The sequence below is a fragment of the Camponotus floridanus genome, unplaced genomic scaffold (assembly GCF_003227725.1).
Source record: "Camponotus floridanus strain SB8 unplaced genomic scaffold, Cflo_v7.5 scaffold29, whole genome shotgun sequence".
In the NCBI taxonomy this organism is placed as follows: Eukaryota; Metazoa; Arthropoda; class Insecta; order Hymenoptera; family Formicidae; genus Camponotus; species Camponotus floridanus.
The window spans coordinates 540,545-556,119 of NW_020229425.1; the positions used below are offsets into that span (position 1 = coordinate 540,545).

Genomic DNA, 15,575 nt, shown 5'->3' on the forward strand with positions numbered 1-15,575 from the left:
GCTTCATTACGAATTCATAAATCGATGATGCGACATATTTTAAATTTTTACACATACACGATACTATGAGAAACGTAAACAGGTGTAATATTCTAATATATCTCATAAGAGCCCGCAATTTATTAGTTTAAAGAACATTTAGTTGTTTGAATTATTTTTCTCTCCGAAATTAAAAGTAAGAATGAGAGTCTTTGTCTTTCTTAAATAAAACAATTTCAAGAAGTCCTCTTTTTGGGCGCCGGCAAATGACGAGTTAGATAAATGAAACCTCTGATTCATTCAGATATCGCTAGATAGGCCTCGGAGATAAGACGAGGGAGTACGTCGAGATGTGTGATGTTTCCTATCGCGCGCGGTTACCTGGATATGTCTCACGTTTGCATCTGATTTTAAATCTCCAATGACGACTCTCGTCCGCATCTCGCTCGTCCTGTGCGCGCTCGTCGGTTATTCCCGCTGTCAGCAGACTGGTAAGTGTTCCCTCTTCGTAATTTATCGCCTTCGTAAATATTCTCCGACGTAAAATACGTCGACGTAGCAGAGACGCAGAAGATAACGTTGCATTCGACAACATACAACGGAAAAAAGTCTAAAAAAACAGAAGTAAGAGACCTACTTATGTAGATTCTCATTTTCCTCAGATGTCTCTCAAAGATATTCAAAAGGTACATTATATTTTATTATATTTCTTTGTTTCGTTATAAACATTTTTAAAAAGTTTTATTCCACATATCTTTCGTACACTGGAGGAGACATTTTTTCAGACATTTTTTTTAGAATATCTTTTAGATACTCCTTGTAAAATGCTACATGAAATTTGTCGATATCGAAGTATCTACTGATAATGAATCGCACATTAGAAAAATAAATAAAACTTTGGTGCATTTTTTACTTTCAATAATTTGTGGTTATTTTTTCTTCCATGATTAATTGATTCTCATTATTAATTTATTGTTCGTTTAAGTGGAGCATGCTATGAACGTTCATATTGGTGACAACTGCGAGAGGGACGCCGAATGTATCAAGAACGCATTCTGTCGATGGCAGCAAAACTGTTTGTGCAATCCATATTATTCGCCAAGTCCCGATAAATCCTTGTGCATCGCCAGTGAGTGCTAAAAATTTTTATTATGCGGAGGAACAATAAAAAAGCGCATTATGTATATCACTCCTTGAGAGAGAGAGAGAGAGAGAGAGAGAGAAAGAGAGAGAGAAATAACTACAAGTAAAATTAGTAAATTAACTTTAAGACGCTAATAATATGATAAACTATATTTCTCAAGTTCTAAGAATTTTTAAAATTCTCCTACTTATTTTATATCTCTTTATCTATTTATTTTTTTTATCAACTCTTAGTTTCATCAACACGACTTCTTCTTTTTCTTCTTTTTCAGCATCTTCTTCTTCTTCTCCTTTTCTTCTTTTTTATCTTCTTCCTTTTATGCTTTATCTTCTTCTTCTTCTTCATTTTTTCATCTTCATTTTTATCTTTTTTTAGCCGTTGGATTGAGTTGTGAAGATCATACAACGTGTCAAACTATGGCAAATGGCGAATGCAGACAAGGCACGTGTTCTTGCAAGGACGAGTTCTTCTTAGACAGCACCAATTCGTCAAATTGCATTCCTAGTGAGTGACCATTATTTGCGGAAAATCACAAAAATAAAGAGACATCTGGAAAAAGTTACAGCTTGTAATTTTTAATTCGACGAGCAATTAAAAAAAGAAATATTACAGGACCCATTAAGATCGGCGATCGCTGTCAAATAATGACGATATGCCAAGAGAGTTTCGACTTTGCATCATGCATCAACGAACAATGCCAATGTTACACGGGGTATCATTTTGTAAACGAAACACGAGCTTGCGTTCCAAATCAAAGTAATATACAAACTTTTATTATAAAAGAAACGATAACATTAAGATACTAAAAAAGAGACAGAGAGAGAAAGAAATATTACAAAAATACAAATCAAGATTACTAAGACTTAATTAAATTATTTAAAGAATATTTTAACAGTATTTAATTAAATTTTTTCATTATACATATTAAATTCTTAATAAATTATTAAGTCAATAATAATAATAATAATTATTATATTATTTAAAGAAAATATCGAAATGAGAACAAAATTAAAAGAGAGAGAGAAAAAAATATTAAAAAAAGAGAAACGTTATTAAGATTATTTAATTTATTATTAAAATTATTAAATTAATTTATTATTATTATTATTATTATTATTATTATTATTATTATTGTTATATATATATATATATTATATATATAATATATATAATATAAAGGAAATATCAAAACGAGAAGAAAAAATTAATAGCATATTGTTTCAGGCTTGTATACTTTTTGTAATAGCGATTACGAATGCTACGAGGATGACAAGTCCCCGGATATCTTGGAGTGTAAGAATGGTCAATGCGTGTGCAAAGAAGGGGAGCCACTATGTGCTAAAGGTTAATTGTACTTAATTGCATCGTTACAAGCTAATTCGGCGAAGCTCGAGTTGTTTTTACCTCTTTTTTTTTCTTCTCATAGGTTCACTTTTCATGGCCACCGGAACGATCGTGACAATTTCGTTGTTGATACAACGAATGGCTCAATAGCGACTAATTAAAATATGTGTTTAATATATACTATCTATAGATATTTAATTGGCCATTCAATTTTATTCATGCTATTTTATTTAACGCGAAAGATGAACAAACCGATGTAAGGCTTCAAATTACACACTCGAATTTATATATATATATATATATATATATATATATATATATATATATATATACAATAAGATTTTATTACGCCCTATTTTTCTTTTATATTCGTATTTTTAATATTTATTAAATATGCCTTTAACGATGTTTGAGAGGAAGAAAGAGAGAGAGAGAGACACGTAATAGAATCTTATAAAAATTTTGTAACTATTTTGAAAACAAGAAAAAGTGTTATCACGTGCAAACATTTCTATTTAGCTATTATTTTTTTTAAGTTACATTTTTAATACAATTCTTGTAACCAAAGTTTTAAATATTCTGTGTAATACTTCTAATTTTAAATACAAAAAAAAGAAAAAAAAGATACATAAATTATTGGAAAGATCTGCAATAGATAGATTTAAAATGATGCATTTTCTTGCACTTATCACGAAAGACATAAATTTACGCTTTGACGAAAAAAAGACTCGTGCTTCAGTATCAGCTGTCAATAACGAGAAAAATTATTCATACGTTCATTCATCGTCAGCTATACGTCACACGTCATTGATACTGCCAGTTAAATGGTACAGTCCAATGAAATGCGTGGAACGTAAATTTAATGCGCACGCGCAGTGAACGTTTTGCTTTACTGCTAATCAGCTGATGGCTGGAGACCTAACCGTACTGATCGTACGTGAAGTCGAAAAATTCATAGACTTACTTTCTATAAGCTTATAGAAAAATTATGCGAATATATCGCACAAATAACGAATTCTAGAATCTCTGATATTTTTTAGAATAAAGATAGGTAAGCTTCACTAGCATTTTTAATTAATAAATCAACAAGCATTGTGTAATTTACGTTTAACGAAAGGTATATGTGAAAAGCTCAGGTTATGTTTGATATAAATTGGAGTGGAATTATACATATTTTTCTGTATTATTACTTTCTACGTCAAGTCTTTCTATCATAATTGAGAGAAATTGCATGACAAATTATTTGCCAAAGTTCTTTCTTTGTCATTTATTTTGTCTTAAAGTTTCATCAGCATTTAATTAATTAATCATCGAGCAATGTATAATCTACATTTAACAAAGATGTAATGTGAGAAGCTCAAATTATGTTTGATATAAATTGGAGTATATTTTTTACTACATCAAGTTTTTTCCTATACAATTGAAAGAAATTGTGCGACAGATTATACTGGTAAATATAAAAAATAACTCGCGTATAAAAAGTAGTCAATTCTTATTAATTTTGATATAAGAAAAATGAATGTGAAATTCTGACTTAAAACTCCTAATTAGCTTTTATTTCTAAGCTTTTATTTTCTTTTAGAATTTAGAGAAATATTCAATTTCATATATATGCTTATGTTGAAATGTGACAAGAGATATTTCAAAAATAGAATACAAAAAGAGAAACAGAAACTCAGCTCAAGTGAATAGGTCAAATATATATAATATTTTGTATCTTTTCAACATAATTAATATATATTTTTATTTATTATAATTAATTATAATTAATATATATTAATTACAATAAACAAGAATTTTGTGTTAAATTCTCCCAAAACTTTCTAAAACTTTCAATATCTTGTTTTATTAAAAGAATTATTAATTTGAATATTATTAATTTGAATATTATTAATCTCAAAGCCTTATAGAGCTAATAAAAATATTATACTGTTATATTTTTCTTCTAGTTTCATTTCAGTGAAAATTGACTAATTTTATAAAGGAAAGAAACAATTTTTATTTTCTTGTATACCAGTATCTGTCAAAGTTCCTTCATCATCAACTTATTGTCTCTCTCATTCTCTCCTCAGCATGTCTTGGATCGTGAATTCTGTGCGAGCCGCTATAAACACATGGACGCCACAAGTGATCCCGGTGCGATTTCGTTATCATGCGGACAAGAAACCGTTCGTAAGGGGATACGGATACGACGATCCAATAGATATGCAGGGGCTCCTACCGCGTAAGAGCAATAAGCGAATATTGCAAATGCCGATCTATCGGCCAAAAGATGTCTGGTGCGAGAAGAAGGCCCTGTTCGGTCAGAACGACTACATCGACATACTGGGCTCCGATAAAGTCCATCCGACGACAGTCCTCTACGACGTGCCCATATGGTTGCGCGGTGTGCGAGGCAACGAGTTTCAAGTTCTGCTGAGAAAGCAAAAGATGTGGCGGAAAGGGATATATCCAATCGCAAGGCCAACAAAATGGAAGGAACTGCAGAAGAGAATACGTTATTTATACAAATTCCTAAATCGAAAGACGAAACAATAATTAGTTGGACCGCGATACAACCGTGTAATTAAGTTTCCATTTGAAATATATATAGTCGCTGTATTTTTCAGCTTCCGAGTAGATTTGATCAACCTTTGTGTCTCCCCCTGCGCTCCACGTGATATGCAATTGTTCTCTAAACGTATGCACAATATTAATTATATAAACGCAATTCATTATCTTCAGTAATGTAATGAAAAATATAAAATAATGAATTTATTTATTGACAAGTAATTATCCATCGGATATACGATTATTTCACAACATTGAAGAACGCAAATACTTTTCGCTGTAGAAAGATGAGAGAAATACGTGATACACAACGTTGCGATCACGCATGATATATGTACATAGTCAGTTGGGGTATTCGTGTCTAATGGTTCAACATATATTGCGAAATGATCGCGAAACAGAAATGTGCATCTCTGGAATAGTAGTTCTTTCTGATAGACTATTGTCAATAAATTGAGTATTGTCCATTCCTTTAAAAAGTAGTCACGAGTAATCAATATTATCACGGTTGTAAATCTCAATAATAGCTGATTAAAAAAGGCTGTTTTGAATGTATGTTTCTACGCGAGTTTTTCATGATATTTTTACATTGCCATTGAAAATACACATAATCGGCACATATGTGTAAGTTGTACGTTCCTTCACAAATTCCTTGCTAGAAGTTCGTCTTGGTATTAATAGTACGCAACATGTTGGTAACATTCACATTGCGCTATCGCGAATACCCTTTACATTGAAACTGTAATACTATGTTAAAAGCCCCATAGAGGCACATTTTTTTGTACAGAAATTAATACAGATACTAATTCAGATGATCATCTGAAAGTATCTTTTCGTCTTAAGTTTCTGGTGTGTTGTACATAAATTAATGGCAGTAAACTTGAATGAGACTACTACCGAACAATGTAAGAAAAAAAAAACAAGAGAACATCGGTTCATAAGTGATTTTGTAAAAAGGACAGCAAGGTTGTCTCATAATGCTTGCTGGCGTCCAGACTTCTCAGACTGTGCCTCTCATTGGGGTAAACCTGCAACTGATATGGTTTACCGATCTTCACGAGGGCGTTGATCAGCTGGCTGGTGTGATAGAAATGTACATTCTCGTCTATGAGACCATGAATAATCAACAATCGATTCTCTTCATCTGGGAATTTGTTCACATATGTCAGGATTGATCCTGCCATATAACCGTGAAGATTGTTTTGCGGCAGATCCATGTAACGTTCGGTATATCCAGTATCATAAAAATTCCACGAGGTAACCGGAGCACCAGCAATAGCGAGCTGTGACATAAAAATATTTTTGTTATTATATGTTTTAGAAAAAAAGATATCAATTTAAAATATCAATTCATACTTTGAATACATCGGGATACTGTATCAGACCCATCAGACTTAAGTATCCACCATAAGACCAACCGTGCAGAGCCACACGATTCAGATCTATGTATCCTGTGGTTTCTGCCAACCATCTCAATACTTCGACTTGATCGTTCAACTCTACCGTTCCCATTCTACGTCGTAAGTGGCTCTCGAATATCAGACCTCTATGCTGCGATCCACGGGAATCGATTAAAACTACACAATAGCCTTGAGCAGCTAGCATGTGCATCCGCAAATGCCTTAAGCCCTATAAAAAGCATTGAATTAAATTTCCCTTTCTGATAAATTTCATTTCATTTATCTATTCGTTGAAGAAGCATGTTTACCTTAAACGTATTCGACACGAGTTGAACCTCGGGTCCTCCGTAAACGTTCAATATCGTAGGATATTTAACTCCGGGCTGAAAATTATGAGGCTTGAATATCATCGAGTAAATCGTATCGCCTGATTTTATCTTATGCGTAAAAATTTCTGGCGCGAACAATTCCGATTCAGGCGCCGATGATTCTAGAAGATATCCTACAGGTGTGAGCGATATACTTTCCACCGTCCAATCGGTTTGCGATATTTTAAATACCTGTAACAAAAAGGAAAATGATTACCGACAAAATATCAATACTCTAAATTAACGAAAGTCTGTTTAACGAAGGACATACTTGACAAGTGGGTAGTGTTTTAATAGAACTATAAACGGTGACCAACATTGTGCACTCTTTGTTAAAATATACACTGTTATAACTATAACCCGGTCGTGTTAGGAGTCGTATTTCTAATGGTCGTCGCAGAGAAACCGCGTAAACGTGTTGCTCCAACGGCCCTTCTCGTAATCCGCAAAAGTATACGATAGAATTGACTTCGTCGACCCAGATCTTCTTCCCCAGCACTTCCCAATCGCCTTGCGTCAGGGCCACCTTGGAAGTGATACGCGGTCGAAGAAATATGCTGTCCATTCTATCCAAAGGCTCTTCCACTCCATTACTCAAGCCTATGATAAGGGAAAAATACATTAGACAAAAGGAATGTTAAATAACGAGAAAAATAATCCCATTACAAACCTGCTATACTGGATGTTATAAGATACAAATGCCGAAACTCAGATTCCTCGCTACCCCAGATAAACTTCACTTCGCTCGCGTCGTCAGACTTGAGAAAGTACAACAGGTCGTTCACGTTGATCCAAGTCGGATTCTGCTCCGAATATATCACCTGAACGCTCGCTGACGCAGGTGTAAAGTGGTTTTCCGTATTGTACGTGTTGGGTGGCGGTTCGCAGAAGTTGTCTATCGACAACAGAACCAGTTCAAGCTTCTGTTGTTTCCTGTCCAATAGTTGCACCCAGACGCTACGCATTAATGAAGTAGCGCGTTATCAAATCTCATATTAATCGATACAAGTAGTGCTTCGCATATGATTTCTTCGAACTTACTATTGAGCGTCCGGAGTCCAGCCGACTCTCACCATGTATTCCATCCAAGGAAACATTATGTGAAGGGGATACTGAAGTTCTAGTATTTCGATATCGACTATCTGCAACGATTCCGTCAACCGGAACTGCACCATCTTCAAGTTACTCCTAGCATTCGGCATACCTGCTCTAGGAAATCTAAATTCGTCCACCTCGTAGGAATTCGCCGAAGGAAAGCAATATATCTTAACATCGCTCTCGTCCACTTCTTCGTACACTATTCTATAGATACCGTCGTACATGGACTTTGGCTGCCACCAGTAGCCGATATATCTAAGATAAGAGGAAGAAATTTTCTAATTTTCGTGCTTTTTAGTATGCGAGTCTCCAATAATAAAATCCAACCTTGTAAATTCCTCCTGCATGACGTAGGAAGGAGTGCCGGCCGTAAGTGGATCATCCACGAGACTCCTGCCACCTTTCTTAGCGTGAGTCAATCGAACTGAGGAGCCTGTGATACTGTGAGACAGATATAGATCTCCCGAACATGTGTGAGCAATCAATGCATTGTTCCAGGGACAGATCTGAGGACACAGTTTCGCTCCGGTGGTCGACATTCTGATTTCTGATGGGAAGAGTGGTCCAGGCTGGTGGAAAGACGTATATATTTAGACACTTGGTTCCACTATAATCAAGATTACACATATTATACATATATTTTACCATGAATCCAGTATCCACACACTGATAAAGACTGCTGGCAGCTGGAAAAACCAATTTCCCACTCTCCGCATGAATCTCATAACTGGTTATGCCCCAAGTAGCAAGCCTCTTTCTCTCCCATAACAATTGTTCCTCCTTTGACAGTCTGTTTGTGCTCGATACACTAAAATTATTTCACGACAGATCTCGTTATCACCATCGATGAACATAAAACATGTCTTAATCCGCAGCGATACGTACCTCTGAAAATTTGCTTCTATGACAGGCTGCCAATGCAGACGATAGCCATTGGCATGATCTGCATGCGCAATGTCCACGTAGAGAAGCGTGGTCTCCCATCCGTTACTCGGAGTGCTGAGGAAATAGATTCTAGTTCTGGAAAGAAGAAAACCAAAACAAACAGAGTGTCAAACCTTCAAGACCGAACTGACTCTCGACGAGCTTGCTCACCGGCCGTCCGGGAGCGAGCGGAAAGTTATGGACCCGGGCACGGAGCCGGCTGACACCCCGGACAGCTTCCTTCTGAGGTCGCTGACGACGGCGCGGAGCTCGGACCACGACTTCCGGGGAACCGTGCTGTCTGGCGCGGCCTGCTGTTCCCCGCCCGCCTCGTTGCCGCTCGCGGCCTCCATGTTTTCCATACGTTGTCGTAGCCTCCCGCCAAGTCACTCGTCGTCCAGCCGAATCCACGTCCGCGTCTGACGTTTCATACCGGGCAAGAGAGAGAGAGAGAAGGAGAGAGAGAGCGAGAGAGAGAGGACGATCTCCGTCCCACGATTTCGGGAACGCGGACGGCGATATTATTTATAGGTTATGCAGCCGCGATTCGCGCCGTGCCGCCGTCGCCGTGACAAAAGGCTCACTTTCACCTTCTTCCTCTCCCCCCCGGCCCCTTCCCCTCGCCAGCGCCTCGCTCCCACTTCCTCCCAGTCCCGCGCGCGACGTCGTTAAATTCCCGAAATCGCGTACTCACATCACCACCACCATCAGCACCGCCAGTACCACCACTGTTACCACCATTACCACCTCCTACCACCACCACCAGCACCATCGTCAGCCATCGCCATCCGAGGATGCCGAGAGTCGCGAGGATCCGCCGAGATTCGAGCTGTCATCCGGACGCCCGCACATGACAGTAATAGCCCACGTTGCCGTCGTCCTCGGGGGGGATTCGCGTCTCGTCTCATCTCGAGTCGTCTCGTCTCGTCTCGCAGCTGATTCGAATCGCGTGCGGCGAAGCACGTGAGGCGGCCCGATAAAAGCACGTGAGGCGGCGAGAGATGTGTGTGTGCATGTACGACATGTATACACGCGCCGCACTAGTGAGTGGAGGCGATAGAGCGAGAAAAAATGATCACGTTTGATTATTTATGAGATGCAAAGTCGTGTGTTCCGCTCAACTATCTTTCATTCTTTCTTCTCTCGTGTAAAGATTTATGTAAATGTAAGGAATGAAGATACTTATTTAATTGAATTAAATTATTATTTAATTTTATTATTATTTAATTATTATTAATTATTATTAATTATTATTAATTAAATTATTATTGAATTATATTATTTTATTTTACTTTGTTTTATTTATTTAACGCGACAGAGTTATCTTGATCAAATTCAATTGAATTGAATTATAATTTTATTTTATTTATTTTTTTATTTAATGTGACAGTTATCTTGATTAAATTCATGTTGAAATCCTGATGATAGATTTAATAGGGTTGAAAGGCAATAGCATTTTTTTCTAATATAATAAAATGTAATAATAGAATTATGCGTTTGAGATGTAAAACCGTATGTCCCGATCTATCCAATCGGTCTTCTCTTTCTTGCTTACTTTTTTTTCATTCGTGTGATTCAAAAGCACGTTATTCTGGTCAGTAAATTGTGTACTAATTCACATGTTGCTTTGTGATTTAAATATCAATTACAACGTTTAAATATCAATTTGATTTATGAAGTATTGATTTGAACTGATTTATCACGTAATATCCCACGTTTAAATATCAATTTGATTTATGAAGTATTGATTTGAACTGATTTATCACGTAATATCCCAGCAAACACTAAGTAACATTTATATAATTGTTAGTTGTAATTTAATAATATATAACTCAATAATATAACTGTTACATATTATGTAACTGTTATATAACATGTAACAGTTACATTGATGAGTGGGAAATTATAACTAACAGTTATATAACTGTTATTTGATGTTTGCTGGTATCATATGTAATGTTTAATATTATATATATTATATTATATATTATACTATAATGATATTTAAAGAAATACATCGCATTTAGAAATGTATTATTAATTAATCTTAGATATATATATATATATATATATATATATTAAAAAGAAGAAAGAAGGATTAAAATGCAATCGAAAATATTTTTTAACTAACAATTATATAACTGTTACTTGATGTTTGCTGGGCGAAATTTACGTAAGAGATATTTATTTAATTGAATTGAAAATTAATTTTATTTGATTTATATTTAATGTGTTTATATTAAATGGAATGAATTTAATTTAATCGATTTTGAACAAAATGAAATTTACAATTTTTACGCAAGAAAAGTATTTATTCATAATTGAATTATTTTATTTTATTTATTCAATATAACTTTTGATTAAATTTATATATTTAAAATCATGAGGCTTTGATATATTCGATAAGATTAAAAAATAACAATAATAATTTTTTTTAATATATTAAAATATAATAATTGTAAAGAAACGTCACGAATTCGCGACGTATGTACGTTCGAAGAAAAAAAAACTCCCGAAAAGAGGACAACCTTCGTGCAGCCATGTCGGCATTGTTCTTACATATTTTAGCTTCATTCGGTTGCGACAGCCTTATTTCACCGTGTTCCTGAATAATTTTCCTCATCGTCGGCGGCAGCCACGCGCGATTATGTAAAAAAATCTAGTCGCTGAGTTCGAAGGAAAATTTTCTTCTCGACAGAGAAGAAAAAACGCGGAACTTTCACGACTCGATAGTTTATTCGACTGATATTTGCGAGAGAGACCTCGTATGGCATTACGTTTCCTATAAATCTATCCAGGTCGCTATTTGTGGACTACTTCGATCCGAGTACCTGCGATAAATACTGTCGAGTCGAGTCTGATAAATGATAGTCGAAATGTACGCACGTTTCTCGTTACATGTCGTCTCGTAGAATATTCATGTCCCAGATGTATCTTTATGTATTTTAATATTTAACTCGAAATCTCTATCATCCTTCATCCTCTTCTCGAAACTTTTTTTTTTCCTTCTTACTTGAAGTACAATTTTTATTGCACATTTCTACTTTTTTTTTAACTTGAAAAAATTTCGTTTTTTAATAAACTGCTTTCCTTTGAAGAAGATGCTGAAGACATATATCCACAGGTCGAGCAAACTCCGTTCGTGTTGCAAGAGAGAGAGAATTTATTTAGCACATGTAACACGGTTCCATTTTAATACATCCATTACTGCAATCATTATCGTAAACACAAGTTGTAGGCCGCGAACACGTGTGAGGATAACCGCGACAGAAGAGTCGCGATTAACAAACGAGGAATGCGTAGTTTCTGAGAAAATACGCAATATACTGTCACCGTTCATGTATACCGGTTTATATCAAGTTATCGAAATTTGCTTCATCACGTCATTACACAAGCATTTACAAACAACTCGTTCCAGGTAAGCGAGAAAGATCATATTTCTATCTCATTATTTTACATGACAAAAAATTTATGTACCGATGTAATAAATAGGAAGTTATTGTCTTCTGAAATTTTTTTACCAAAAAATCTTTATTGACAAGATTACACAACACTAAACATTGGACGTATTTAAAAATTGAATTAGACTTACGGAGTATCCCGAATTTAAATGTCAAAATCTCGGTCACTCTTATTTATTCATGATTTATTCTTGTTATTCATTCTTTTTTCATGAATTATTATTCATGAACATAATGTAAGTATGACTATATTATTCAAAGTATATAAACATATATATAAACAACAGTAAAAAGAAGATGATAATCTGGCATTATCGTCGTATTTATTTATAATCCTCTCTAATTTTGCTTTAAAAGGATTTTAATTTATTCTCTTTTCTTAGTTTCATGTTCTACAATATTTATCTCGTAATATTTTCCGATAAATCTAATTTTAGACTGTTGTTTTTTAATAATTTTATTTTATTTTCTCAAAAAAAGCAAAAACAAGCATAAATCTCTTTTCTTCTTAGAATTCAAATTTAGGACACATAAATATATAAAATCAACACACACACACACACACACACACACACACACACACACACACACACATATATATATATATATATATAACATGTGTTGATTTAAATTTTCTAATATCATCGAACATCTTTAATAGATTTTTTAAAATCAATCCTGATGTGTTTTATTTCTACAAAAATCTTACAGAAACGCGGTGAAATGTTCGGTGGTTCAAGATTATCAAGATGTGGTCGTGAAGCTGTTAAATACAAGTTATTTACACTCGCAAGTTTTAAAAAAAATTGGGAGGTGAGCTGCGAGCAAACGATTTTCTTGATTGCTAATTTAAAAATAGAAATCAGATATTTAAATTCCATATTGAAAGAATGTAATCCAAAAATCTGTCACTTTCTCTTTCTTTGTCAAAAATTTATCTATTTGAAACAGCAATTTACGATATTAAAAAACAATATTTTTGTAATCTTTGTTTTCCATTAAAAGTGTTTATATAATATAAAATTATAAATCTATTCTTAATTTTCTTTCGCAAAAATTTGCTTTCATGAAAGTATGCCCTCTTAACGTTAATCGATTTAATTCTACATAATTCATATTCAAAAATTAATAGAATGTTCACTTACCTTAATTTTTTCCCCTCGAGTATAATTGGATTACTCAATAAAATAACGCTAAATATTAAAATAATGTTAAATATTAAAAGAATACTAATTCTAATGCTCAATATTTAAAGAATGCTAATCCTAAAATCTATCCTTTTCTCTTTCTTTGACAAAGATATATCCATTCAATAGCAATTTGTATCAAATAAAAAAACAATATCGCTATAACTTTTTTGCTTTACATTAAAATAGCGTTTATATAAACTTAGAAATCTATTTTTCTTTATTTTTCGTTTATATAAACTTACAAATTTATTTTTCATTATTTTTCTTTAATTTTCCGAAAATTTGCCTTCAAAGTTTCCTTGAAACGTTACGCCCTTTTAATCGATTTGATTCTAACTCACATTCACGTCGAAAATTAACAGAATATTCACTTACCTTAATCTCCCTCATTGCGGGAGACGGGGATAATTGGATTATCGGGAGATTTACAAGGGGATTTAATCGCTCAAACACGACATATATATTGTCCGCCCGCGCGCAAGACGTCCGCCTTTCCCTCCTAATAAATAATTTTTTGTCCCCGATTAAATTTTTATTTTAGAGAATTGTTTCACTCTATACTCTGCACGTAACGGGATCGAATGTCTCGCGGATGGTCCACACGTAGGTAGAATTTTCCGACGAAACTACCAGCCTCCCTCCTCCCTCTCCAACTCCCTCGCCGTCTGCGCGAGGTCCGTATCTTTTCTAAGATATGTTCCGAGCACCGTCCAGAATTCTCTCCGGGATCGGCCGAATCCCTTTTCCCTGTGTCCTTTAAGTATTAACGTGGCGAATTTCGTAGGTGGTTCGCTAAAATTTTCATGAATTAATTCGATGTGTCTTTCTATCCTCGATATTCTATAGCGATTGCGTATGATCTTTGGCCATCTTGGAGCCATTTTTAATCGAAAGAAAATGAGGTTTCCGTAATAAAAAGATAATAGGATATTTATTTTATACAATTATTTCAGGTCGCAAAGTTGACTTGTAGGAAAATATCGCATCTTGGACAAGAGAGATGTCGGTTATATTTCTCAATTGAAACTATCAAACATTTAATATGCGTATTTCACTGTCTCGTCGCGCATCCTTCATTCGCTTGGTATTCTTGTATCACCTTCTTTTCTTTATTTCTAGCGGAGAAATCGTAGAGCGAACTGTTCGACGAGGAAATACGAAGAGAATTACAGCGGTTGTTTATTTAGAAAATAGAGAAGTGAATTTTAAAAGCAATATCGTTCTTTCGAAGAATTAATATTTACGAAAGATAATTCGCTTAAGCCAGAGAATCTAAAAAAAAATGTTAACATAGAAAGAAAAAAAAGGAGGAAAATTATTAATCGCAAAACAGAGGAAATTATTAATCGCTTTTCTAATTATGTTTTACATATATTTTCTTCAGTAAGATCGGAAAATGTCCACCCAAAACATTTTTTTTTTTTTATAAAAAAAATGATACAATATTTTTTTATACATTTATTTCAGATCACATAGCTGAATTGTAGGAAATTCAAATATTTAATGTACGTATTTTGTTACCTCATCGTGCATCGCTTAATCTTTACACAGAGAGGAAATCACTTGGTGTTTCTGTACAACCTTCTTTTTTTTATTTCCATCGGAAAAATCGTGAAGCGGACTATTGAACGGAAATACGAGGAGAATTACGTTTATTTGGAAAATAGAGAGATGAATTTTAAAAACAATGTCGTAAATTAATCTCTCGAAAAATTAATATTTACATAATCCAGAGAATTAAAAAAAAAATATTTAAAAGTAAGAAGAAAAAAAAGGACGAAAATTATTAGTCGCAAAAAGGGAGGGAAATTATTAATCGCAAAAAAAAGGGAGAAAAATTATTAGTCGTTCCTTGATTCCGATTGCATCGCGTGTTTTATATTTCCTTCGGTAAGATCGAGGAATGCTCGCAGTCACCCAGAATCACTGACGTAAGTCTGGCAAGGAAGTCAGGTATCACGTAGTAGTTGGCATGCAGAGCTTGGCCCGCGGGCGTACTTTACTCCACTTCAACTTTTTCCCCCATCCTCTTCCTCAAACTCCCTGTCCGACACCGCTGTGTAATGCAGCTCAGCGCTTTATTGAATATTTCGCCGCCGTAAAATGATAAAGAAATC

At 34.5% G+C, this 15,575-nt stretch overlaps 3 protein-coding genes across 5 annotated transcripts; 2 read left to right on the plus strand and 1 right to left on the minus strand.

Moving 5' to 3' along the window:
- Positions 1-294: 294 nt before the first annotated feature.
- On the plus strand, positions 295-2,755 carry LOC105253968 (prion-like-(Q/N-rich) domain-bearing protein 25). Of its 3 annotated transcripts, none has more exons than XM_011262372.3 (6): positions 295-470; positions 965-1,108; positions 1,499-1,627; positions 1,736-1,879; positions 2,348-2,467; positions 2,550-2,755. In XM_011262372.3, the coding sequence occupies exons 1-6, from the start codon at positions 401-403 to the stop codon at positions 2,615-2,617; spliced, it is 675 nt and encodes a 224-aa protein (XP_011260674.1). In that variant the 5' UTR covers positions 295-400; the 3' UTR covers positions 2,618-2,755. The 3 variants fall into 3 exon arrangements, with proteins under 3 accessions (XP_011260674.1, XP_025265665.1, XP_011260676.1); XM_025409880.1 differs by having other exon boundaries at positions 2,370-2,467; XM_011262374.3 differs by lacking the exon at positions 295-470 and adding an exon at positions 520-665.
- Positions 2,756-3,351: 596 nt separating this feature from the next.
- Positions 3,352-5,068, plus strand: LOC105253970 (39S ribosomal protein L51, mitochondrial). Its single transcript, XM_011262376.3, has 2 exons — positions 3,352-3,518; positions 4,540-5,068. The coding sequence occupies exon 2, from the start codon at positions 4,541-4,543 to the stop codon at positions 5,003-5,005; it is 465 nt and encodes a 154-aa protein (XP_011260678.1). The 5' UTR covers positions 3,352-3,518; position 4,540; the 3' UTR covers positions 5,006-5,068.
- Positions 5,069-5,208: 140 nt separating this feature from the next.
- On the minus strand, positions 5,209-9,918 carry LOC105253969 (dipeptidyl peptidase 9). The gene is made up of 10 exons (XM_011262375.3): positions 8,979-9,918; positions 8,769-8,903; positions 8,529-8,691; positions 8,211-8,452; positions 7,827-8,138; positions 7,456-7,742; positions 7,057-7,385; positions 6,726-6,977; positions 6,374-6,646; positions 5,209-6,300 (listed from the first exon to the last, which is right to left on the minus strand). Exons 1-10 carry the CDS (start codon positions 9,167-9,169, stop codon positions 5,953-5,955), a joined length of 2,532 nt encoding a protein of 843 aa, XP_011260677.1. The 5' UTR covers positions 9,170-9,918; the 3' UTR covers positions 5,209-5,952.
- Positions 9,919-15,575: the final 5,657 nt, after the last annotated feature.

What these genes read in the sequence shown, in the direction of transcription:
- LOC105253968 (XM_011262372.3), top strand. Translation starts at nt 401, where the DNA reads ATGACGACTCTCGTCCGCATCTCGCTCGTCCTGTGCGCGCTCGTCGGT. An exon ending in TTCGTCAAATTGCATTCCTA is followed by an intron (nt 1,628 to 1,735) that starts GTGAGTGACCAT and finishes GAAATATTACAG; the next exon opens with GACCCATTAAGATCGGCGAT. An exon ending in GGAGCCACTATGTGCTAAAG is followed by an intron (nt 2,468 to 2,549) that starts GTTAATTGTACT and finishes TTCTTCTCATAG; the next exon opens with GTTCACTTTTCATGGCCACC.
- LOC105253970 (XM_011262376.3), top strand. Translation starts at nt 4,541, where the DNA reads ATGTCTTGGATCGTGAATTCTGTGCGAGCCGCTATAAACACATGGACG.
- LOC105253969 (XM_011262375.3), bottom strand. Translation starts at nt 9,169, where the DNA reads ATGGAAAACATGGAGGCCGCGAGCGGCAACGAGGCGGGCGGGGAACAG. An exon ending in CGCTCGCTCCCGGACGGCCG is followed by an intron (nt 8,904 to 8,978) that starts GTGAGCAAGCTC and finishes TCTTCTTTCCAG; the next exon opens with AACTAGAATCTATTTCCTCA. An exon ending in ATGCAGGAGGAATTTACAAG is followed by an intron (nt 8,139 to 8,210) that starts GTTGGATTTTAT and finishes CTCTTATCTTAG; the next exon opens with ATATATCGGCTACTGGTGGC.